Consider the following 16907-nt stretch of genomic DNA (forward strand, 5'->3'; position numbering starts at 1 on the left):
TCAAAGAAAATAGTCACAGGTGTGTATTTTGAGCTGTTGGTCATTCATGTTGAGGTTGTCACGTCCTTTCATGGCAAGTGTGAGCGTGTGGATTCTGGTAAAATACTGCTCAAGGGCTGCGTGTGTAAATGACGCAAAGCTCAACCATTACCGGTAAAAGAATCCGGATAATGTCCCAGGGTTCGAGTGTGAAAAGGGATTAAGGCTATCCCTAAACCTGCACATTCAGGAACCTTTTTTTAAATAAAGTGTCCTGTACGGTTAACTGTGTTGTTCAGTTGTTCTTCACGACCCAGCTAGCTCCCATTAGCCATAATGGAATTGATCTTTCATTTTCCCGGATCTGTTCAGGCCAGAAGACCACCTGCATGACAAACGCTTAGGTCATCTAGGGTAATAGACTGACAAGCATGGGTACACTCTGTCACTAACATCTGGCATTGCTCTTCCTGCATGGGTCTGATTCATCACCTGAAGCAGTCAAGCTGAGGCCGTCCACCAGAAGCCCTTTAGCAACCCCAAACACAGCCTGTATCCCTAACCTCCTTTGACACTTCAAAGCCCAGTCTGCCCAGAGAGGCAAAGGCAGGGCCTGGGGAATCATGGGAGACAAAGGAAGCGATTAAGAGATAAAGATCAGTCTGAGATATGACATTTCATCCCAGGCAGATCCGGTGGACACACTCCATTCAGAGAAGAATACTGCGGAGGAAAAGGAAAAGGGGCGGGCAGTGCCCCTCCCCGCAGCCCTCGCTGTCTGTCTGCAAACATGGGAAAGGGTCGACTGCTCTCCGACAAACAATTGCCTCTAGCCCGTGCTTCCAACCAGCCCCCTTCAAAAAAACAGGAGCAACAAGGTGACACGACTTCAAAGGAAGATACGGCCTATAAGGCACATTAAGAGGGAAGGCCCGCACCTTCAGAGTGCGTCAGAAAAAGAAACACTCGCCGTGCGCTGAAAGCTCTACGTCCTCTAACCTCACGTTAACTTTTATGTCCTTTCAAGCAAAGATATAATGTTCATCTTGCCTTTAATTTTCTTTCAAATGTCATTATCTGTACAAAAGAAGTGGGAGTAAAAGAAAAAAAAAAACGTTCCATTGTGGACCTAATTGCCACAAGGTCAAGTTACAGATCTGGTTTCACATCCGTGCTTTCAAACTGCAGCCTGCAAAACCCAGAGCACAATCCACCTGTCTCTATCAGGTGAGCTCAGTGGCAATATATTAACAGAGGACCTTTGAGAAAACAGGTGGGCTGATTCATAGCAGGTATCAGAAACCTTCGCCTTGTTCCTTCGCTTGAACGTAAACAAAGCCTGCCAGGCGAAGCGCTTCTGATTCAATTGAACCCAAAGTGTTTATTGTCTTGCTCTTTAAGTCTTACCGAGAGCCTGTCTCTAAACTCAGGTTATGAGAGGGTCTCTCTCTCTTTTAAGAAGGTGTTTACAATGCCCGAAACTGGCACAATTACAGCTTTGTTGTAATCGTCAAGCAGTTTAAAAATGCTGGGAATGATCCCAGCATAGGCCCTGGAATGATTTGGCTCCTGGTGAAATTCCTGTCACACAGAGAAAGGAGGCAAACGTGGGACCTGAGAACAGCACACCTGTTGGAAGGGTTAAGAGGGAACGCTGAGAATAAAAGAGAGGCCAGTGGACAGTTAGAGGGCAGGCAGAGCCAGGGGCCATATTTTCATTAGCTGTATCTAATGAAACTGCACGGCAACGGGGAAGAAAGCCCCACTGCTGGGACTCACTACCCGCTCCAAAATTACACTGCCACTCCAACAACAAAAGGGGCATTCCATCTTCACAGCGACACCCGCACTTAACACCCAGTTTCAACTTCCAGCGTTTCCTCTCTGGATGGAAATTTCCACTGTGCCAGCTCACAGGTAGCATGTGTCTGCGTTGAGCAATCGCAAGCAAAGTGCCGGAAATGCTGGCCTCATTTGTCGCTTGTATAAGGGCAGCAGTGGATGTTGCTCATTGAAATCTTTTGGAAGACTGTTACTTTTATGGGTTACTGCTGTGTTGGTTCTCAATGCCAGCTTCAGAATGCCAAATTTCTGCAGGCCAGTACAAGTAAAGATCATTTTTTATTTTGATGGCCCCACAAGTAGCTAATCTACTAAAGCTGGTAGGAGCGTGGGCTAGGTGTAAGGCAAGGTTATGACAAAAGCTGGACTGTAACTTAAAGACAATACAACCTATAAGGCATCTAGAGTGGACAATCAATTTAAAAGTGTTCAAATCCTGGGGTCAGAATTCTTGCAGAACTAATAGCCTTTTGGCTGGGCCCCAACATACCTACTAAACACTTTCCTCAAGCCCCCTAGTGGCCATTTCAATGGCAGAATAAGACTAATATTTTTTATGGTTTTAATCTGCTGTCAGATGAGTTATGGCGTCTGCTTGTACTGTGCATAGTAAAATATATATATATATAATATATATTATATATACATTTGTCCAGTAGGCTATCATGAAACAGTATATCACCTATATGTGCTTATACACCGATCAGCCATAACATTAAAACCACTGACAGGTAAAGGGAATAAAATGGGTGATCTGTATCCAGTAGCACCTTTAAGTGGTGGATATATTAGGTAGAAGGGGAACTGACAGTTCTTGAAGGTGATGTGTTGAAACCAGGAAAATGGGCCAGTGTTAAAATCTGTGCTACTTTGACAAGGGCTACATTTTGATGACTAGATGACTGGATCGGAACATCTCCAAAACATCAGGCAGGTCTTGTGAGGTGTTCCCAGTATGCAGTGGTCAGTACTGATCAAAAGTGCTCCAAGGAAGGATAAACGGTGAACTGGTGACAGGATCATGAGCGCTCAAGGTATGGTATGGCTCATGGTATGGACTCCTGGAAACACCACCTCACAACTTACAGAATCTGCTGCTAACATCTTGGTGGCAGACACCACATGACACCTTCAGAGGTCTTGTAGAGTCTATGTCTTGACAGGAAGGAGCTGGGGTTTTTTTTTTTTTGGTTTTGTGAATGGAGGAAATGTTCACATAGGCCTGATCTGGCCCACATGCCACCATTTACATTGTGTGGAGGGTCATTAAACTTAAGGGTATTCATACTCTCACATCTCATTTTCAGAATTCATCTTCTCAAATCAATTCTTACAAAATTCAGGGATGTTCTTCAATGGCATCATCCCAAATAACACCTTTATTTTTCTAAATTAAAGCTCTTGCAAAACACACCCAGCAACATCTACAGATGTTTCAGGTCCATCGGGGGACAGCTGATGGTAGTGCAGCGATGCTAATAGATATCCTATTACTGATCTGGCTTTGATTTGCCAGGCTGAAAATGAGGGCTCCTGCCCAGGTGTTGTTTTTGCTGGCCATTGTGCATACGACCGAAATATGCCTCTGGCCATGACCCTTTCACCTGGACGATTCTTGGAGGGAAGGCAGAGCCACTGAGATTAGATGGGTTGTCCTCTGGCCAGCTGACCACAGCGCAGCCGTGTTCTCTCTTGCATGACGGCTCACATCTCCCTGCGCCCAGTGTGTGTCTCAGGTACCACGCTGGAGCACAGAGGTGTCTCTGAGGAGCAGAGGTGCAAGCGAGGGTGAGAGTGTGTGACACGGATAACCCCCACAGATGGAGAGCGGCCGCTTCTAATGTTTCACCCCCCTTGGCTCGCTCTCCACACACTTGGGACCATGTGTGAATGCGGCACAGTGAGTGGGAGACTGAAACAAGAGGCTTTGACCTCCAGCTGCACTGACATCGCCTGTCAGCACCCAACACACCACCTCCCTCCCACCTCACCTCACCCCACCCCACCTCCAAATAAACCCCCATCCAATCCATAGCAAGGAGTGGCTCAAAGGGTGCACGAAGGAACAGGTTTTGAGCCAGGGACCGCACAGAGCGACGCCCCCTTTCTCAACAACAGGGGCTTTTGAGTGCCCAATCTAGCGTAGGAAAGCACTCTTTTATCTATAGCGACCGCTTTCAAACAAATCAAGTGACTTATTAAGCTGAACCAAGTCAGGTGCGCTGGTACTATTACTGAAAACAGTGCATGGGGGGGGGGAGGGGGAGGAGAGAAGAATGGGAAATTTGGCCAGTTCCTAGATCCAAAAATTCAGCTACACAACAGGAACCTTTTTTTCATTTTTTTGATTTTGATTGAACACTGAACCACTATACTACAAACTAATTTAATAAAGGCGGTTCTTTGAGCAATGTCATAGAAGAACCGCTATTATAGAGACAGACCTGTTTTATAGCTCTAAAAAAATCTTCACTGGATGCAAACTGGATCAAAGGTTCTTTACCACTCATCTTTATCGCACATCTCTATTACACATAGTTCTTCATGGAACCAGATGTGGTTCTTCTATGGTAACATTCAAAGAACCATTTGAAGCACCTTTATTTTTAAAGGTGTAGTGTAGGTGGGCTTCATCCAGTGTACGTTCATCCAAACATGTGTTTTGTTGTTCTTTGAGGGGGTTAAAAGTCTGTTAACTGTGACGCTTTGAAGTCAAATGTTTGTTGAAGAACCTTTTACTAGATGTAACCTTTAAAGGTTCTTCCCACTCTCTGTTACATTTCTCTTACACACATGGAACCAAAAGAGGTTCTTCCGTGGTATTTGAAGCACCTTTATTTTTTAAGAGTATAAGTGGGTTAGGTTCATAAACATAGGTGGTGTCTTTTTGTTCTCTAAAGAGGTTAGCTGTCTACAAACTGTAGAGTTTTAAAGTCAAATGTTTGGTGAAGAACCTTTTAAAGGTTTGAAGAACCTTCAGTAGATGTAACCTTTGACCCCTTAAAAAGCCTATGTCCCATTGGTAGGCTGAAAGTGTTATTACAAACTCTATTACCAGAGAATAGTTTTGTACAGAAGTCCCTGTAGTTACTGTGTAATACACCTTAGTGTGTAATAAGTCTTGGAGTGTTGAGGGGTTAAAGCTTTTTCTCACTCTCTATCACAGCTGTTACACACTGCTTTCTAAACAGAACCAAAAGTGGTTCTTGTATGGTATCTTGTATGTTATCGCTCAAAGAACCATTTGAAGCAAATTTATTTTTAAGAGTGTGGAAGGGCTAGGTTCATCCAAACATAGGTGTCTATTTTGTTTTTTAAGGGGGTTATCTGTCCATATACTGTGGAGCCTTAAAGCCCAATGTTTGGTTAAAGGCTTCTTGAAAGGTCAGTTTAGTAGTGTCAACAGACAATAATGAGATGGTTGTAAGTGTGTGAAGAAACAGTGCAAGGCAAAAAATAATTGGGGGCATGATGGGCCATCTGACTGCAACAACAAAAATGGGCTCAGCATCCATGAGTTCAGGAGACAACACCATTATCTCATTTCAGCAGATATGGCTGGACATACATCCAAGAGCTTAGAGCAGGAGTGACCAAAGTGTGATGTTAGCCAAAAAATAAAAATGTCATTAAAATATTTTTAAAATATTAAATATTACATAATAGCATAAAAATATGTTTGGCCTCTCATTATGGGGGAGAAAGTGGGGTCAGGGTAACTTTCTGACATCTCTCCTTAAGGAAACTTTGGGAAAACCTGGTTCATGGAGATACAAAAATTAATCAGGTGCTTGTTTTTTACATTAGTTTTTTCTTATAATAAATCTCTAAACCTATAAAGCTCACCAATTCCCTCAAAAAAGTGATCGACCAACAGACAGACAGAGAGCAGGGGTGAGAGACCGAAAAGCAAAACTTAAAAGCATGACGTCGTACCATTACATACGACTCCACGGTTTAGCTTACATAAATGTTTAGATTACAGCAAGTCGTGTTGGCTCTCGCCATTTTAACTAATGCGTGCCCTCTTCGTAAGGGAGAGGTGGGATAATGAACTGCCCCACAATTACCATAGCTCGCAGATGTTATCTTCAAGCAGTAGAGCAGTTGAGATGTGTGTAATTGCTCTGTCAGCCGGCTTTAAAAGCGCTCCCCTCTGCCCTCAGCCACTTCAAAATGAAATTCTTCTCCCCGTTTCCCTCTATGCACTCATCCGTCGTGCCTGCGTCTGACGGGGGATCTTTACTGGGGGGTGTGGAGGAAGAAAAACTGTTACAAGTATGTGGTAACAGAACACTAAAATGTTTTCTTTCATGGATTTGACACGGCAGACTGGTGTTAAATCTGCCAGCCTATCATTTAGAAACTGCAATCAGTGACCTCCGGCAAAATGTGAGAATTCTGAACATTAGGTGCTGGACTGCAGGCCCGGATTTCTTATTTAAGCTATTTAGGCCTATCAGCCTGATTTAAATGTGCCATTTGACTGGGCTTTAGTGACAATACGGCTGCTGGCTATTTGCTGCTGGTTATTTTCAGCTTCATAGAGAAATCAGGCCATTCTTTCACGTAAACACTGCTCTTTGTTCAACAAGCTTTTTAGAATTTGAAGGTATATGATTAGAAACTATATATATATATATATATATATATATATATATATATATATATATATATATATATATATATAAATCAATAAGATTAAATATGGTTAGGAAACTTTTCAGATAACCACCAGTGTATACAATGGGATCCAATATTATATAAGAATAAGCTGCAAGCAATCCTGTTCTTTGAAAAAACACATCCTTCACAACTCTGAATTTGACTTTTTATCTCTGAAGAACAAACTGGAGAACATTCTTACTAAGATATTGGTGAATGAGGCCTATTATTTCTTACACTAGCATCATAAGCTCCTCCTCAATCTGACGCCATGTTTAAAGCCCTGCCGTTGGCTCCATGGTGGAGGACGGCCTAGTCGTCGAGTTGTAAATAAGTGAAGTAGAAGTGTATTGTCTGATGGCTGGAGGTTGGAGACAGACAGTCTCATTCAGCCGGAGACAAAGGCAGGAGTCAGACGGTCTAACCTTTGATTCCTCCTTGGGAGAGGTGGCAGTGTCTCGGCACACGTCTGCCACGATCACAGCACAGCCCCATGTAGACACATTTGTAAAGGACTCTATCTTAATCAGTTTCACTAATGGCTGTGGAGTGCAGTAGACTAGAGGCTGCAGATGGAGATCACACCCCAAACTCACTTTGTAGAAAAGAGAAATTTCACTGCAAATTAATTCCTGATTAATTAAATGGTTAAAGTTTAAACAGTCATCCTGAGTGGTCTGGTGTTAAGTACTTAGCATAGAGACACATACCCACACGGAATTGTTAGTAGTGGTGGTGATAGGAGAAGGCATCTAAAGAGTTGAATGCCTTGAAAATCTGCCTAATAGATAATTATTGTTTGAGATGTTTATGAATATGCTGCCTGATTTAAGAGACATGTTTAACAATAGTTTAATAGTTTAATAGTTTAGTTTGCTCTTTAAATTAGTATAGAAATTAGTATAGAACACTGTTTGCCATTTTTGGTAAGTTTTATAAGTTTATATTAATCAACATTACATGTACAAACTCAAAAGACACGTGCAGGTTTACTGGTTGTCTTGAAATACAAATAAAATGGCCGTATTCACATTGCAGACATCACCACCAACCACTCCGAATGACTTAGTTTTCATCTCAGTATTTTAATTATGCAGAAATACTTAAAAATCAGTGAAATTTCCTTTTCAGCTCACAACACTTTCTCACAATTCAAACAAGCTTCTTCAAGATCCACTTATTAAGCCCATAGTACTCTGGCCTTATGCACGCTACCCTCATATCAATCTCACGTTGTCTTGTAACGTTTCACCATTTATTTAAAAAAGGAACAAATTATGGGGACATCTAAAATCACATGTCTAAAAGTTGATGCAAAAACGTGAATTCAAATCAAAGTACATTTATGATTTCTTTAACTGATTTCTCACACAAACCAGTTCAGCATTTCACACAGTGCTCTATTTTCGTACACAAATAATGCATATTGCATTTGTTCATCTGCTCAAATAGGAAGTTGGCTGGGAGGTTATGCATTTCCCATTTCTTTTGTAAATGTAAAGAGTATGAAAGAAATAAATATTACCAGTATATATACTTTACTTTTTTGGTGTTTTTTTGCATTATTTTCTCATTTAAAACCCTTATACACTCTAATATACATTATGAAAAGTTGTACAGATTCTTATTAATGTTTAAAATAAGGTCTCACTTTTATTTTTTTTATATGTAGATATAAATATATATATTTTGTCAAAATATATGATCATATGGTCAAGGAAACAAAAAGGAGACAAACATACATCTCAAAATAAACGTTATAAATAAGCGTCCAAGTGAAGATATTTGAGCGTACAATGAGGCCGCTAGACATCATGTTCATTGCACCAGCGTTTCTCAATTGGGAACCCAGCTAGCGGCAGCCGCAGCCCTCCACAACCATTTCTTGGTAGTTTTTCAGGACCACCCTGTCAGTCTCATCCAAGTAGAGCATTGAGATGGCACTGAGCTCAGTAGGCACGCAGCAGGCCTTGGGGATATTGCTGTTCACCGAGTTGACCAGTGTTTGTACAATAGCGTGGTTAGTGGAGTTCAGATGGTCCGCCAGAGGGAAAGGGCATTCCCCATGACAGTAGTAGGCCTGGTAGCCGGGAGGGGCTACTATCCAGTCATTCCAGCCCACGTCACTGAAGTCCACATAGAGCGCATGTCGTCGGCAGTTGCGGTTGCGCTTGCGGCCTCGCTGCTTGGAGCTGCGTTTGGTCCTGCGTGTCAGCGGGTGACCTTTGCCATCGTGGCCAAAAGTGACCAACAGAGGGCGCAGCTGGTCCCAGTCTTCGTCTGGAGCTTGATGCAGGGAGCGGCTGATGCGTACATGCTTGCCCTGGTGCCGAGGCGTTTGGTTCAGGTGTATCACCTCCAAGGCCAGCCCATGATTGGGCAAGCGGTCGCGGGTCCAGCGCAGCACAGCCGGACTCACGTCAAAGCTCTCCCAGCTGGAGGTGTTGTGGCGCACCAGCCTCGTGTCCAGAAGCCGCGTGATCAGCTGGCCAGGCCGCGGCAGTTTTAGCACCTCATACACGTTTATCCGGTGGAGGCCCTCATCACCCACGCCCTGAGACTCTGAGATGGCCTCTTCGATTTGCCGTCTGTACAAACGCAGCTCCGCCGTGGACAGCAGCTCGTCCTCTGGGATGCTACTGAGGTTGAAGACGAAGCGCAGTGGAGTGCCGGTCGTGTATGGCCCATCTGACGGCACCTGCTCCATGTGCTCTGTGGGAAAAGGCAAAAAAGAGGCACACAGGTTAGATCTTCAAGCTTTTTAGCTCTTTGTGTTCAAAATAGTCCTCTAATTACTCTACCCTGTAATTATGTGGATGTTCTTTAAACCTTAACAGTTCTTCACACTCACATGTCTCATTTACAGAAATGGTTCTCTAAAATGGTGATTCTCAGACCAGTCCTCAGGGACTCCCAGAAAGGCCACATTTTTGCTCCATGCCTACGTAAGCCAACCCAACTCACTGTTTTGTGAATTGAGAACCACTGCTCAAAAGAACCATTCCACTGAAAGGTTTTTAGTATACCAAAGGTGGTTTTCCTATGATGAATCGGGTGAATGGTAAATAGAGCATAGTTTTGTACCTATTGTAGTCCCAGGTTACAAAATCTTTATACCAATTACACGGGGTGCCATATGGGGGAGGGGGGTGTATAAAATATGTATAAATTGAGTATTTTGGCAGAATTGCTAGGAGTTGTGGTGTCCCAGTGTAATATCTTTTCATGAGGCCTAAAATCCCTGGCCCCTGCCAATAGCTCTTTCCTCTATTGACACTGGTGACCGTCTCTTCTGAACTCTCTTCAACCTGATGCTCATTTTCCATGCAAAACCCATTCATTAGCTGTTTCTCCATTTCTGCAAGTCTGAGAGATGCCAAGGCACTTACCTGTTATAAAGTTTTGTAACACTTAATTGAGCGTAAACCACCTTAGCATAAATGTGGCCAAAGACTCCCTAATTGATTCAGAGCATGTACACGTTCACCTTCAGCAGCCCCAGGGGTTTATTTAACTCACATGCATACTTCCCTATCTGTGGCCTAGATCACAAGAATCCACAGTGTCTCACAGTGCTGTTCTCCCCTGGCTGTGCTGAGATGTGCATTACTGAGACAAGCCTGATTACTGCGCCGTGGCTGCAGTGCAAACAAAGCGGAGGGTAACTATTCCGTGCTCAGTCTGCAGATTTCTGGCACGATCACTATTGTTGGAAAACGAATGTTGTGTCTGCCATGTTCCTGCTCGATTTGGCCCTGTTCTTTCACACCCAGAACCTAATCTCGCCCAGGTGGTTCTCGTTATTGGAACAATCTGTGTTTTTGATTAGATCTGCAGTTCGTTAACTGGGGACATTTATCATTTTCATCATGAATAATCATTAGCTGTTCACTCAGGCTCAGTCGAGGGTGGCAGAGAGAGCCCTGCAAAAAAGCTACTTGCATGTGAAAAACTGCATTTACTGAAATATTCAAACATGAGACCTTTCCTGTACATTATCCCACTCATTAGTCTGGAGAATTTGCTGCTGTGTAACCGGTTGTACGGGTCCAACCGGAAAGAGGTTTAACCAAGGAACCTGGGGAACATTTTTTGGTCTTTTCTATTAGAGAATTAGAGCATTCTTTAACATCAAGCCTAGCTGATTTTTATCCACTTGGAGAATTTTGCTTTTCTCTTTGTGCTCTCTGTGAGCCAGACAGACCACATTAAGCCTGGCTCCTCCCTTCCCTATGGCAGACATCTTCTCTTTCTTTTTCCTCCTCACCCCTGCTCTTCTGCAGTGCCTCTGTGGGCCTGTTCCTATCACTAGGATCTTATTTAGGAACACATACAGCCAGCAAAATAAATAAAGGACAAAATAACAGGAATGCTTTGCTCGCCCGTGCTGGTGCCCCTCTATCACCTTGGCACTGAGAGTTTGTTTTTCCAAGGCTCCTGGGCACTCTGTCTGCCTAAGTGCCCACATTGTTGGCAGCAGGACTTTATTTAGAAGTCTGCAGAGTAGCATTAAAGATAATTGCATGTTGAAGAAGGTCCCTCAAAAAGATCTACATAACTGAGGACTGAGGCACACTGCTACACAGGCTTTATCCGGGCCTGTGTGCGATGGTGTTTGGAGCCTTTACAATGACATTAAGATACTTTCTGTCTTTTGTTTCTATGAGGGGCTCCACTTATCATCAAGAATAATCATTAGCCATTTACTCGGATGGTCTTTGGTGGGCGAGAACCTCTGCAACTTGTGTGAAATGATAACTACATAGGCGAAGGAAAGAAAGGCTCTTTACTTGAATGGATTACATCTACTGGTCCGTTCATCTTAACTACATTAGCGGTAGCTCGCATTTTCAAATGGTCACCATGCAAGGTCCTGGAGTAATGATACATTTGCATATCGGGGTCTTACCTTCATGATGGAATGCTCTTACAGTGTTGGCTTTGCTCGTGGACCTCTCGGGGTACTCGAAGTTGACCTCTTGTGCTCCGGCCTCGTCCGCCTCGCCCGACTGCAGTCGGTAGAGGTCCAGCAGATACTGGGGCACCACCGCCGAGCGGCTGGGCCTCGGCCGCCTCTGCAGGCCGAACATGTGCAGCAGCGTGGCCTCAAAGTCCCGCAGCAGTTCATGACTCTGACCCGGGTGATGACCCGACACTTTCTTCTTCCCTTCCTCAGGTATCAAACTAGCATGGTTGCTCTCTCCCAGTACGACTTGGCATAATAAAATGACCATCAGCATTCGATTACCAGGAATCATGATGTCTCTGGTGGACGATTGGTGACAAGATAGTGTGATTGGGATTGGGGAGGGGGCGGAAAAGAGGGAGAGGAAAAGTAGGGGAGAAAGAAAGAGAGAGAGAGAGAGAGAAAGAGCACTATGTTTTAAAAGATGTTTAACTCTCCACAGCACCACCCCCAAAAATTGCCCAACAAAGCTGCATTGTACTTCCTAATGAAAACATTTTTAATGGGTAATAATTACTCAGTCTGGCTTGCTTAAAGGCCGACGATCAGATAGCCCCTATCCTTTTTATCAACAACAACATCCTCAAAGAATAAACATCTAGTCAAAAAACGGGGAAAAAACCCTTTGAATGGAATCTAGTGGAGCCATACATGCCCCCCTCCCTCCCTTTCCTCAGCAGAATGATTAGACAAATAAGACAGGAGCAGCCTCAGGGTCAGAGCAAACTCTAACTCGATAAGGAGCAGGATCCCTACAAGCCTGACCCGACAGAGGCCAAACAAAGGAGCGCGTGCCACACATTTCACAAACTTTTAGAGCAAAAGTCAAAAGGATCCCTTTCTTTAACCACTGTTTGGTAAGAATGACTAAGGCTTTTAATTTGCTCACAGGAATCACACACTTCCAAGCGAATCCTGTGGTCTTCTTCAAAAAAAAAGGCAGCGACCCTGTCACACGACATAAATTGGATAGGCGTGGTCCACTTACCGACAGAAAATAAAGCATGGGAAAACAGTCCATGTTTGTTGGGAGCCGACGCTGGACGAGTTCCTTGAGGAAATGTTACGTGGTGCTGGGAGGCTGCTTGAGGACTTTGGAGAGAGTCTTGTCCTGCGAAGTGAAGAAAAGGGCAGAGACTGTCATTGATTTTCAATTACAGATTACAGATACATCCACAAACAGCACATATGCGCATACAGAATTAAGGCAAATGAACCCTATGGAGAATACATCATCCAACAAAGCATTACATAAACAGTTCCATGACCAGTCCAAGTCAGACAGCTAATCCCCCCTCTGCTCTCCAGCACACCAGAGCTATCTGAGCTCATTAGACGTGCTATCACATAGCACATGACAGTTCCGAGATGATGGCAGAGTCTAATTAGCATGAAAATGGAGGTGAGCTTGTCAACAAAGAGATCCCACAACTGCTACTCTTAACGGCTCCTGAAAGCAGTCCAGTCATCATCAGTCTGACCCCTCCCCAAGAGGTCATCCACCCAGACCATGCAGAGAGGTGGAGTCTTCCTCGTCACCTTCCTCATCACTGTCAGCACAAGATCAAGACCACAAGACTCTCTTATTATGTGGAACTTCAGCCTCATTCAGCCAGGCATTAACCCTTTAAACTCCAGGCACCCATCACATTTAGGCTGAAATGAATAATAACCCAACCATACACCTACAGTTTACAGGGTTAAACAGTAAGTACAGCTACCATAACACTAAAGATGACACACCGGTGACGATGTAACACTACAATATAGGATTGTAGTAGATGAACCATACCCTTCCAGTCATGGTCATTTCTAAGACATGGCTACAAGGCATCTGCATAACCAATCTCGGTTCTTCTCAAAGTGCAGGAAAGGAAGCATGCTAATAACATTAGGAGTGTTGGTCAAACGAGGCCTCAGCAAACAACGGCACCACTGAGGGGACGGCCCAACTTGATGGGTGAGAGCAGCAACGCGTGCATTTTGTCATCTTTTGGAATGGGCTCCACTGGAGCGAGCCCAAGCATTACAACAGAAATGATGCATATTAACAAGAACGCCGGGTGAGCAAGTGTATGTGTGTGTGTGTGTGTGAGTACATGATTGTTAGTGAGTGTATTTTATTGCTCCATTTGGTCATTCTTCATGCAATCAAGGAATGATTCTGGCACCAGATCATGGTGGTGACCCTTGTCTGACCCTGTATGCTCGGTTGTTCTAGCGTGCGGCTTGGATAGGACTGGTGTGTGTTCAATCGCAGAGCTAAACTTTCTAGTGAAAGTTCAATGAAAGCGCGGCGACACCATGGATCTGGGAGGTAATTCATTATCGAGTCCAGTGTAAGTGTGTGTGAGGAAGGGTTACGAAGGAAGTTTAGTCGACTGCCACTAGTTTTATGTCTCCAGTGGATTTAGTCTCCCTACTGCGAGAACTTGGCCCGACCAGCTCAGCTCAGGCTGAAAGTACAGACGCATGTAATGCAGTGCGCTGTGGTTGAACATGTTAATCAGCACATCTTTTAAAGTCATTATAATGCTATAACCCTCCTCACCGCTATGGAGTTTGTTAATCAGACCACCAACCCTTAAAACCAAACGCGCACTGTCCAAAATATTTACAGGGCATTTTTTTGGTATGTGCTAGAGGATGAAGAAGAGCAATGCAGGCTCTTTTGCAATGAGTGCAGTTTATGGTGCAATATGGCCTGGGCCGCTTGCTTCCTCTGGTTTGGCAGAGCGCTGAGGGCCTCTCGGCGTTTGACTTCACTCTCCCTAACCCGAGTTAATGAGAGCCGACTATGCACATGGCCCTTTAGATGTGTTTCCTGAGGAATTTGACAGGGAATGAGGAGGGGGAGCAGGTTACCGCAGGAACAGACAATAGCAAGGACCCAATTTTAGCATTTTATCTCTGTCACGCTTCATTCAGATCTTACCAGAACGCTCTTTAGAAGTCGCCGCTCTTGAGCTGCGCAGGCCGCATTGTCTCGTCCTGTGTTCTTTAGACGTTGTATGATGTAAGCTGTAGCATGTAGATGGGCTATGTATGGGCTAACATAATGCGTAACAGGCCCAGGAACTGAAGTCGGCTGGAGATTCACATATAACATTGGCTGTGAACGGCGAACCCTCTCTCACTCAACATATGTTGATTATATCCTTTCAGAGCACACATAACTATTTACTCTATTTATTTTTTATGCCTCTTTAAACACCTCATTTTGCCGGTGCTCTGCTGTACGCTTCAAATTACCTGCCATTTAAACAGTGAGGAACAAAAGTACCGTATCTGTTTCCCTCTTTTTTCATGGAAAGCTGCCTGAACAGCACATTTGCAGGTGTTTCTTTCTAATCCTCTCATTCACTGCGGGACGCTTTAGTGTATACTAATCAATGTATCCAGGTGTATACAAAATCAGTGTATCAAAATAGCCCCCCCCCCCCCCCCCCCAACAAGCACTACCACCATTCCCTGTGTTGTTCGGCTGCATTATCACAGCCCTGCGTTTCTTAAAATACAAGGAGCGAAAATACACAAAGCAAAATAGCTAGGTTTGGCAACGTCAAGTCCTCCGGAGTTGATTTATTACTGAGACGGCGCTCCCCGCAGTTTGCTCTGATATGTGTAACCACTTTTAAAATGTGCTTAGTCCCCGTTTTAGGCTCTCCCCCTGTGAGTCCGCTGTGGCCCGGGGCCCGTCTGTGCTGAGCTCTGAGGCCACACTGACCCGAAACGAAGGGCAGAAAATACAAAATACCAGAGTTGGGGCTAAAGAAGGACAGAATGAAGGAGAAGACATGAATTAAGTCAGTGTACGGCTAACATTAAGAGTTCCTTACAGAGAAAACATAGATGATAAAGAAGCAGGAGGAGGTGTAAAGCCTTTAATTCTGTTTCTCTGCTGTACTGGACTAGTTTTTCTTTGATTAAACTATTTCATTTAATTTTTTTTGTTATTTATATCAGTCTGTTCCTCCTATAAACAGTTGTTTATGATATGAATACTTTAGATTATAGTACAGGGATTGTATTTTTGTTAATAACTTATAAACGACTGCTAGATATTGGTGCACCAACTAAGAAACCCAAATCCACTGTGATGTAAACACTACTTTGCTGGCTTGTGATCTACACGCGCTTGGAGCAGACCTGCAACTCACTAAAAGCAGCAGAAGACCTCCTGCCTCCGCACAGAGCGGAGGAAAGCAGCAGGAGACTCTTGAAGCACGCGCAGGTGCGCGGCTCCTCGGCCCATCTGGAAACGGGACAACCCGCGCTGGGCGCTGCAGTGGAGCCTGTGTGCGTCTCCTCTGAGGTCTTAGTTCTTCGCTCCACACATTCACACAGGCATGTACACCTACACTGCGCTTCAGAAACCGGCAGGCTCGAACGCACGCCACAGCGCGGAGACCACGTATCGCTCTCGATGACGCGACCCCATCCATGCACCCGTCCCAGCATCCAAAAAAAAGTGGAGACCACTCACCATGGGTAGAGGCGCGAGATGTGTCCTCAGAGCGAAAGCGAAACGGGACGGACGGGCTCCTCCAAAGCGCTCAAGCCACGCGACACGCCAAGTCCGGTAAACAAGGGCCAGAGCGCTGCCCGAAGCTCGCGCGGCTCATTAGGTCCGAACTGTCCCGGGACAGAGCGCAGGCTGGTAGCTCCAGAGCAGGGCGCGCGCGACTTACACACAAACACACACACACACACACACACACACGCTCAGACTCACTTGCTCGCTCACTCACTTACAGACTGATCTCCAGCCACAGCGCGCGCTGCACTCTTTATGAGTCCCGCCCAGTCAGGCCTGCGTGCGCCCTCCTTCTCCACTCCCACACGACCCCCCCCCCCCACCACCACCACCGCTCCACCGCTCCACCACCACCACCTCACCATCACCCTCCACCCCACCACCACCACCGGCACCTAAGATAAACCACCTCCCCCTCGCGCTCCCCGGAGAACACACACCGAAAATCAGAGCGTTTTATTTTTACAACTGTTGCATGCCCCTCTTTCCCCTCTCTCTCTCTCTCTCTCTCTCTCTCTCTCTCTCTCTCTCTCTCTGAAAGAGTACACTGAAGTGGAGTGTGTCATATTTTTTGGAATATATGCTTGAGTGCACCAGCTCCCTGTTGGCCACCACATGTGTCCTATTAAAATGCCTGCTATGGTTTTGGTCTTACAGGTTGAATGCATGTTCACATATGTACACACACATACATATGCACAGTCACACACACACAAATACATAGTAGTATGAAAAGGTCTGGGCACCCCTGGTTAAATGACATGTGCTGTTGATTTTATAAGTTCACGTCCTCTACAGGGACAAACTTCTGCACTTTTTATTACAGTGGCTGATTATTTACATCGTTTAGCATAAACAAATAAAACTAAATATGGCACATTTCTGATGTCATGTTATATCGTCACTGTGTCATATCTC

General features: G+C 44.7%; 1 protein-coding gene across 1 annotated transcript; it reads right to left on the bottom strand.

Annotated features, from left to right (window-relative positions):
* Nucleotides 1-7555: 7555 nt before the first annotated feature.
* bmp4 (bone morphogenetic protein 4) lies at nucleotides 7556-16192 on the bottom strand. Its single transcript, XM_072689230.1, has 4 exons — nucleotides 15939-16192; nucleotides 12441-12563; nucleotides 11396-11751; nucleotides 7556-9198 (listed from the first exon to the last, which is right to left on the bottom strand). Exons 3-4 carry the CDS (start codon nucleotides 11742-11744, stop codon nucleotides 8339-8341), a joined length of 1209 nt encoding a protein of 402 aa, XP_072545331.1. The 5' UTR covers nucleotides 11745-11751; nucleotides 12441-12563; nucleotides 15939-16192; the 3' UTR covers nucleotides 7556-8338.
* Nucleotides 16193-16907: the final 715 nt, after the last annotated feature.

Source organism: Salminus brasiliensis, chromosome 10 (genome assembly GCF_030463535.1).
Source record: "Salminus brasiliensis chromosome 10, fSalBra1.hap2, whole genome shotgun sequence".
Taxonomy (NCBI): Eukaryota; Metazoa; Chordata; class Actinopteri; order Characiformes; family Bryconidae; genus Salminus; species Salminus brasiliensis.